This window comes from Octodon degus, unplaced genomic scaffold, assembly GCF_000260255.1.
Source record: "Octodon degus isolate 3935 unplaced genomic scaffold, OctDeg1.0 scaffold00008, whole genome shotgun sequence".
In the NCBI taxonomy this organism is placed as follows: Eukaryota; Metazoa; Chordata; class Mammalia; order Rodentia; family Octodontidae; genus Octodon; species Octodon degus.
In genome coordinates, this window is record NW_004524584.1 from 24526891 (window position 1) to 24536321 (window position 9431).

Below are 9431 nucleotides of genomic sequence, written 5' to 3' on the forward strand. Positions count from 1 at the left end.
AATCCAGCTGAGGGCCTGCGTGAGTCCAGAGCTCATAACAATGTCCCCCACAAGTTCAACTGGAGGCCCAGAGCCCACGACAAAGTCTCATGCAGGCCTGCTTCACAGATCTGTGTTGGAAATGCCCAAAGGTCAGTGTTGGAAGCTAGGAAGTCTATACCAGCAGGATAGACTAAGATCTATGCTAGCAGGCTGAGGGGTCTGCATTGGAGCCAGAAAGCAAAGCTCAAGGTAAGCACCGGCGCTCTTCCAAAGGTACCACAGCCATGCTCAGCACCAGTGAGGTCCTGAGAGCCTCCAGTGATGAGGAAAGCTGAGCTCCCATCAGGAAAGCCACTCTGACAAGCTTCTCCATGAGAGTGAGCACTGCACCATCTTCCTCTCCAGAGCTAGCGGTGCTCAAGATGAGGACCAGAGCTCCCCCAAAATGAACTGTAGCCATTCTCAGCAACCATGAAGGTCCCAACCTCTTCCTTCAACATGAATAGCCAAGTTCATTGGGAAAGCCAGCATGACAAGATCCTCCTTCTGAACAGTCCAGGAGAACCAATAATTCCAACAGCTCCACTAGCTTCTCCAAGCAGCTTCCCTAACAGCCTCTAATAGCTTCTCCAGTGCTGCCTCTTATGCCGCTTGCAAAAATCCTCAGGTGGGCCTCCCACGCTCAGCACCACACTGCTTCATTCAGCTGGGTATGGCAGGTTGGTCACCAATAGCAATGCACTACAGCCTTAAAAGGGAGTCTATTGAAATAATGTCAGATAAATTGTTCAATGAAAGAAGCTGCAAATATATATACATATTTGTGTGATCTTTATGTGTTTGGATATATGCTTGGATAGACACACTAGAAATGTCGCTGCACACACTGACAAACAATGAAGACACACACAGGTGTTCAGGTGGGGCTACGATCACAGGAAAACATTCCTTTCCCATGTGGAAGGGCAACTGCCTCCCATCATTGCTGGGTTCTCAAGAGAAACTGGCTACAATCTGAGGTACAGTATCTCAGGATATATCTTGAGGGGATTTCACTGACTTTATCAGATCCAAAAGCTACAACTGTTGTTGCATAGGTCCTGCTTTACCTTGGTCAGAACCATCCAGCAGAAAAGTATAAAAACGAAGTAGAAGAAGTAAAGCCATGCTGTTATGTTGAACTGTAGGGGACTCAGGTCAACAATTTCTAACACTGCCAGTGAAGTGGAAGACCCAGTACTATTATAGACCACTGGACTCTTTTAGAATATTTTGCTGAGTTAACACATCTATAATACTCAAATGATGGAACTAAACAAAAAAGGGGATACAGATGAATGTCCATTTTCTATCTGTGTATTCAAAATGGTTAGGATATATAGCTACATTCTCTTAATGAATAGAGACATTTGTTCTAATAGTGTTTCAAATAGGATATCAAGTCCATATCTTGTACAGCAAATAACCACTGGGAAGAGAGTATGCAATGTGCTAATTATTGAAACTGTCCTACCAGTTTGATTTGAAACTGTCTCATTGCTATTTGTTTCTCAATAAAATTATGGAAAAAAATTAAAAAATACCAAATAAACAAATGAATAAATAAAAATAAAAAATAAAAAGTAAATGAAATAAACCACATATGTAAACATCATTCTATTATAAACACATCATGCAGTGTGTGTATTAGCTGACTGTTTTAATAAAATGTATACATCTTGCAAATAAATAAATAGATAAGAGAAACTGGGTCCTGGGCTCAGTCCTTCCTACCCTGGAGGAAGATTCCATTCTGAAACCCACTATACAGACTAGGCATCTGTTAGGAGAAGGAGAGGGAGAGGGCGAGGGAGAGGGAGAGGGAGAGGGAGAGGGAGAGGGAGAGCTTTATAGCCAGCCTCCTCTTATTACCATGCATGAGCCAGAGGACAGCTCACATAACCAAAACAGCTGAGGAGCCACACAGGAACTCCGCCCAGCCTGTGAAGCAAGTCCTGCCATACGGTGACCTCTGTGTATGCTTTAATCTTGGCTTTCCATTTATTGAGGCCAGGCCCGTTGGCACAGCAAGCGCTGCTGGGCCTTCCAGGCCTTGTTTTAATACCTGTGGAGATAGCAGCCAATGAGACAAAGGCAGTGGTAATTCAACAGGAGAATAACAAGAGCAAGAATGGAGTGAAATACTGAGCAGGGTAGAAACCAGTAGGTTCTAAAGCAAGAGCTCTGGAAAATCTTTAGGACTCCAGAGGGTGGCTCCTCAGCAAGCCCTCCCTCAGGAATGTGGAGCCTGGCTTTGGCACTTGGGCCCGTGCTGTTCTCATCACTAAGGGAAATGCTTCACGCGGTTCTGTCTCATCTCCTCCCTTAGAGGGGTGATACTGGGAACCACTGCTGATAAGTGGGCTTAGAAACAAGCTGCACGGCATCCCAACATCCTGAGGTACACAAGATGTATTTTCTTCCAAGGCTAAAATAGGCTTAGCTGGTTGGATGAACCACCTGTCTTGGCTTTGCTTCCGTGGCTCTACTTGTTTAGTATCACAAATTCCATACAAGCGAACCTGTCCTTGGTTCAGAGCCCAGCCTCATTTGAGCATTTCTAGTAGCTGGGACAGTGCATGGTTAAAGTCCTGAAAAAAATTCATTCTGGTTTCTCCAGTTGCTTGGAAATTACACAACAGTACAAAGGAGAAAAACTAGCATAGAGAGAGAAAGGAAGGAGCACTGGATGGGTACACAGGCACTGGATAGGTCCACGGGTGAGACTGCTGCCCAGCGGAGAGGAAGCTCCAGGACTCTAACAGACCCCGCTTCCCTTCTGTTCCCTCCACAGCCCCCTAGGAGTGGCTGGGTGCATGTGGACAAGGTGGCTCGTGACCAAACTGAACGAGGAGGTCCTGGGGAGCTCGGGGGTCACTGGCCGGAGGCCCCAGAGCCTCACTTTGCACCCTGGATGGACAGAACATGTCTATATTCCTCTAAAGCAAAACATTCTGCACTGGAGAGAGATGCAGCCACCTGGGAGGGAAACTTCATGATGACAGTCAGCCCCCGCCTCACTGTCTGCAGTTCATACATTCAGGAGGGACATCAGCTAGTGACAGCAAGGCCAAAGTGAGGTCTGGGCAAAAAATGTCCCTCACACCTGCGCTTCCCACAGCCCACCCCAGCACGCAGGAAAGCACATTATAAAACTACTGAGGCTTTTTTTTTAAAGCTTAACTCTTGGACTTTGAAGAGTTTAATCAAACCCTCCATAAAAGGTCAGTCTCCTTCGACTTGCCTTTTCCATTTTAGCAGCACAAATGCTGCACAAGGCAGAGAAAGAAAAAAGTAATTTTACCAATCCACTGAGCTGAAGCTGGTTTGCAACCGCTGGGACCATATTTCATAGAAAGCCCACATCACTGGAGCCTCCTCGAGAGTAGCACCGGAGCTGGTCACATTTTAGCTGGCAGCTTGAGAGGACAAATCTGTCTTCCAATTCAGGGGCATTACTGGAGCTTTAAGTAAGTGTTCAGCCTTTAGCACCTTAATTCCATGGGCTCCCTGGGGTGGGCTGTGTTAGAGGATTACCAGCCACTAGACTGATGTGCAATTTTCTGCCCTCTCTTGTGTTAATCTCTGAAATGACTAAAGATCAGTGATTATGAGTTTGGCTCCTGGGCTCCAAACACTTAAGGAAAGAAAAGTCAAATAATCATGAACAAAAGCAAAATAACAACACCCACGCTTGCTTTGTGCTACTCTGCACAAGCTCATTTGCTTAATTTTTTTTTTTCCAGGCCGGGGATTGAACCCGGAGCCTTGTACATGGTAGACGAGTACTCTACAACCAAGCCACACTCCCAGGGGCCATCAGATTAATTCTCCTAAGAGCTCCATGAAGTTGACACTATTCATCTTGTAGTTCCAAGGGGCAAGGCAGAGCATCGTGACCTGGGCAGTTGCATACAGCTAGGACTTATGAAGCCAATATTGTAGCAGAAAATGGAGCCCCTCCCGCCATGATGTGCAGTCTACAGCAGCTTCTTAGTTGCCCAGGTAACAGTTCCTGTTCCAGTTCTAGTTGCTCCTGTCTCTGAGAAGCGGCTGATCACTGCGATGCACAGCTCGTTGCTATATGCATGCTGTATAAACCAGTTCTCTACTGACAAGTCATTCTGCCTCTGTACTTCCTGCTTATTCCATGTAAGCACTAGACCACCAGAGGCCAGGGCCTGACATTCTGGCAATGATCCCGATCAGTGCCTGTTGAGGCAAATAAATCTGCCTCCAAATCCCAGGGGTCCTTCTGCTTGCTACTGCAATGTGTTTGCCCAGGACTCTCCAGCTAGTTTTACTAACTGGCCACTACACAAACTATAGAGTCATAAACTGTCTTAGTCTGCAAGATACCAGGAAACATCTAATAGCATGAATTCCTTTCCCCAAATTCCGAGGCTGTAAGGTCAAGCTCAAGGTGCTGGCAGGTTGGAGTCCAGCGAGTGCTGTTCTCCTCTTCAAGCCGCAGCCTGTGTGGTGTTCCTTCCACGTGGAAGGGGCTGCGTTTCTCTGGGATTCCTTTCCCGAGGCAGTTAGTCCCATTCATGAGGGTCTCCCTTTTGGCCAGAGCAACTCCCCAAAGCCCACCTTGCAATGCCGTCACCTTGGCGGGGAGGTCATCTACTTAGGAATTTGAGCGTAAGGCACAGGCTTTAGACCCCAGCACTGACTTAAGAACTAACCCCATGATGTTTCTACAGAGCACTGAGCTGCAAGCCTGTAAGACAGGATCCACCGCACATGATCTCTAGGTCAGAGAATGAATCACTATGACCACTGACGACAGCCAGCTTGTCCAATGGGATTGCAAGTGACTTTTGTTGTTGTTGCTTTTAAGACACTTTATTGAGGTGTTCACATTTCTGTGAAAAGGCTTTCTTTCATATGATACTAAAGGCCTCGGGACTTGAATTTGTCTGTGATCTCAGCTATTGAAGCTGTTAATTCTGCTTGCTTTGTGTTCCCCAAATCCCCTTTGCATTGATTTGTTCTTTGTTCTGTCTCTGCCTTCCAGAAGCCCATCCTTTCCAGGGACTGGAAAAGTCACTGTAAAAGGCCACCTTGTGATTATTCTAGGCTTCAACTCTGCGTGATAACTATGGGTAATCCAAAACAAACGGGAGTGAGGCTGTGTTCTAACAAAACTTTATTGATAAAGTAAGGCAATGGGCAGGATTTGACCCATAGCTTTTGTGTGCTCACTCCTGCACTAAACGGCACACTGCCTGGTTCACCGTTCATCTTCTCCAAGGTCTTGGGCTGTGGTCACTTCCCTCTTTGGGTGTCTCTCTGTTCCTCCACTGGTTTGGCTCCAAGAAGAAGAGCCATATATCAGACTGGTAAATTTAAGAAGCATTAACTGGACCCAATAGGCTCCAATCTGCTCCTTTTCTTTTGGTCATCCCTGTCCTGAAGGGACTGGGGCTTCCACTCTGCTTTTTCCCGGTTCCCAGTCCTGCAGCCGGAAGGGTAAATCTGCCCAGTTCTGAGATTCAGATGTGCTCAGTCCTGCAGTCTGGGCATTATCTTTAATAAGTATGTACCTCAGGCCCTATCTGCTTAATCTTTCATCCTAGATTCATCCTTAATCTTTCATAGCACAAAGGTGTATTTACCAGGCTCCCTCAAAGTGGTGTGTCCTGAAATTTTTGTGTCCAAAAGCTGGTGACATTTTGTATTGTCTCAATTGAACAGCATAGACCGTAGAACATTTTACTTTTTAGCTACTTATCTCTTGCTGTGCAATATATATATATATATATATATATATATATATATATTTTTTTTTTTTTTAAATTCCTTAGCTATCATATAGGCATTGCATGCATAAACTGTAAAACATTTTTCATAAATGAAATCATTTGCAGATAGCGGTTTGTTTAAATATATTGTCCATAGGAGAAAACACAAGGTCCACGGTAGCAAGGTCAGAACTCAGTGTTTCAAACCCCACTCGGTCTCATAACCCTGGCACATGCAAGGCTAGGAGCATGGGCCACAGGCTCCTGAAGGCAGATGGTACAGGTTTTCCTACTGATGTCCCCCCACCCCCGCCCTGCCACACTGTTCACAGGCAGGCAGGCGAGCAGCTGTCAGATACAAAGGCCCCTGCTGAGAGCAGGCCGGGCTGTAGGCGCCACCTTCCTGTGCTAGAGCAGGCAGGACAGAGTGCGGGTGGACTCTAACACGAGCGTGGCGCACAACTCCAGGAGCTAGGGGTGCCCACTCAGGGTCAGTAGGGTGGGCAGCACGGAGGGCTGTAGGAAGGGTACCACGCCAGGCCTGCCCATGGTATGCAGCTCTTCTCTCGCTGAATTTCCACACCATCATCCCTCTGTGCCATTGGTCTCTGAGTCCTAACGTCTCCTTTGCCCACGGATGGACAGACAGCAGTCGCAACTGATCAGGCCGACCCCACTGAGCCCACTGTAATCTGCTTCCCCTTGCAAAGATGTCCTTCAGGGTACAGAGATGCATGGGACTGGGACCCCAAAGCGTGAATACTGGAGGGACAAAATTTAGCCCCTGCCAGCTGCTGAAGCTGGAAGCATGACACAAACCCATGGAGGGGGGTCTTGGGCTCTGGGACCGTGAGTGGACAGGAGAAAAACAGGTGCTCTTTGTGAGAATAGCTTGTGCACCGCAAGGGAATGTACCCCTTCCTCCCAGGAGCCTGATCTGTACACCTCTCCTGTGCTGCTCAGCCACAGAGACACGAAGGATAAGAAAGGCCCAGTCCTGAGTTATCAGTGCAGGACAAGGGTGCCCATCAATGTCCCTTTGCCACAATGACACCTTGCCTACTACATCCAGAGCAGCAAGACACGCGGGAGACTGGCAAAGACGGTGACACTGAAAGAACAGAGGACGGAATCTGCCGCTACTGCATCACAGTCCGGAGCAAGCCTGAAAAGCCCTGCGGCCTCCTACACCGCGGCCTGTCTGGGGCGGCGGGACTAGCGATCCAGTCCCAATCTTCCCCCTTCTCCAAGGTCTGCAGGCCGCCAGGGGGCTCCCTGCCCTCCTATGACGCCGGGGCCCGTGGCCTCCTCCAGGGCTGTGACGGCCGGGTCCCGCAGTCGGGTCAGCTCCCGAGCCCCCCACAGTCCAGCTCGGCCCCAGGTCACCCGCGGTCCGGGGCAGCCAGTACCCTCGACCCCAGGACCGCCCACCTGACCCTGCCGCTGGAAGTAGCTATGCTCCTCGGGGTCCTGGCGCCGCGGCGGGACGTAGCTGAAGGCCGACAGCGCCGAGAGGGGCAGAGAGCGAGGCTCGGGCCGCAGCGCTAGGGCTGCGGCCTCATCTCCGTCATCTGGGTCCCCCGGTCCCTCCAGGGCTTCCGGGTCCATCGCCCCAGGCCGGCTCCCAGCACTCCGCGTCCACTGTTGCCTGGCAACTGGGGCGGGGCGACCCCTGCCCCTCCCTCCAGCCCCGCTGGCCACGCCCCCACCTCCAAAGCAGGGTCCCTTCCCACAACCTGGTCACCTGGGAGCATTGATTGACCGACCCCAGCCCTGGGCTGGAGCCGAAGGAGGCGTGCCTGAAAGTGCCCAGCCCAGGGGGAGGAGGCGACCAGGCTCGGGCGCACCCTGGCGCTGTCCTTGAGAAACCGGAGGGACCAAGCTGCGTGTGCAACTCGCCATTTGCCAACGAGTTCTTTGGAAACATTAAAGAATAAGTAGATTTAACTGCTCTATCTACCTAACTCGGTATATGAGACGACATCCCTGCACCGCGTGGCACCTGCCCTTTCCAAGTGCAGAATGCTAGGCTCTGTGGACGGGGCCGTCCTGCTGGCCTGCAGGTGCGAGTTGGCCTTCACTGAGTTGGTCTGGAAGACTGACTGGGGCTCCAGCAGCCCTCTGCTCCCGGGGCTGTGTGGCTTCGGAAGCTTTAGGCTGCAGATCTTGGCCCGCCCCACCCCTCACAGTTCCCTGGGCCTCCTCTCCCTGGGCTGCCAGTGAGACAGACACAGGCTGTGTCCTTGAGGCCAGATGCCGTTTTCTCAGGATGTGTGCAGCCCTCCTTGAGGACTAGGGGCACTGAGGCTGGCGTGCCCTCTCGTCCTGTGTGAGGCTGAGGGACCCAGGGCAGAGAGCAGGGGTGGGTGGACTTGTCGGAAGATAGTGTTGGTAATTCTGACTGTTCAGAGTTTTTAGTGACATTCTGTAAGAAGTTGCTTTCGTGTGATCCTTGATGTGACACGTCAGATGCATGCTGGAATACACGGTAAGCACATACCTAGTGCCTCTGAAGTTTGAGTTCTCCCTGTCTGTGACATACAGAAGGGAAGGATCCCGGAAGCAGGAACAGATTAGTAGGCTGAGGACAAGTGAGGCCTGAGCTATGTGTGCAGGGTTATCCATGGTACTGATTCAAAGTCTCTTTCCTTGTTTTTCTCTTTGTCTTCTCTCTGTGCTGCCCTGGGTGGCCCGAGAGCACATTGGCTGTGCACACGGCGCTGCGGTGCCGACCCAGTAGGACCTCTGCTGCCTGCACCTGCCTGTGGGGAGCACGGAGCCAGTGCTTTGCTGGGGACCCAGAGCTCTGGCAATGGGCCCACAGGAGTTTGGGAGGTGGGCTGCTTCTTTTGACACGGAGCAAGAAAGAAACTCTTGGCAGCCTTGCTTAGAAGTCCATTTCCTTTTGATGTGAGGCAGAGAGACAGAAACCAAAGGAGACAACCGTCATGTCGCAATGTGACTCCGGCACATCCTGCGTGGCATATGCTGTGTGTACCCTGAGGTCTCATAAAGTCAGACTTTTTTCCTTAATGCAGTACTGAGGATGGCACGCAGGGCTTCCATCCTCTACCCTTTCCTTAATTTTCTGGAGACGGAGTCTCCCTAAACTTCGGCCCTCCTGCCTCCCAGAAGACTGAGGTCATAGGTACACACTACCACAGCTAGCTGAACTCAGATTTCTGAAGCTAGGATGTCCATCTGGCTTCTTATGCCAGATCAGGCACGTAAGCCCCACATCTCGGTTTCCCCTCAACCTGCCCCACAGTAAGAGGAACAGAACTGGAAATACTCCTATTTGTAATCAGCTGAGAGGAGGCGGAGCTTCCAGCAAATTTAGATGTCCTTGAAGTCAAGGGCAGAGGCCGAGGGAACCAGCCACACGTTCCCCAATCCAGGTGGGTGGGCTTGAACACCAAGGACAGCCACCCCACAAGGAGGATATGGCCCATTCTTCCTGGAACACTGGCACAGGCAGTGGTCCCTGGTGGTGCTGGACAGGCTTTATCTTCATTGATGCCTTCTCCCTAGAAAAAGACATCCGTGTGCTCAGAGGATTTACAAAGCACGATTACGGTCAGGTTCTTTAAGTAGGCTGACTCAATTAGTGAGGGGAGTCTCTACGGTTAGTAACTTTAAGCACTAAATCTATGACTTGAAACC

The 9431-nt window shown here is 50.2% G+C and overlaps 1 protein-coding gene across 1 annotated transcript in view; it reads right to left on the reverse strand.

Annotated features, from left to right (window-relative positions):
• CUNH5orf49 (chromosome unknown C5orf49 homolog) overlaps positions 1-7395 on the reverse strand; it is a 22725-nt gene extending 15330 nt beyond the window's left edge. Inside the window, exon 1 of the mRNA XM_023704713.1 lies at positions 7059-7395. Within this exon, the coding sequence (XP_023560481.1) occupies positions 7059-7376 (318 nt within the window). The 5' untranslated portion in view covers positions 7377-7395. The remainder of the gene's footprint in view (positions 1-7058) is intronic.
• Between the last annotated feature and the right edge of the window lie 2036 nt (positions 7396-9431).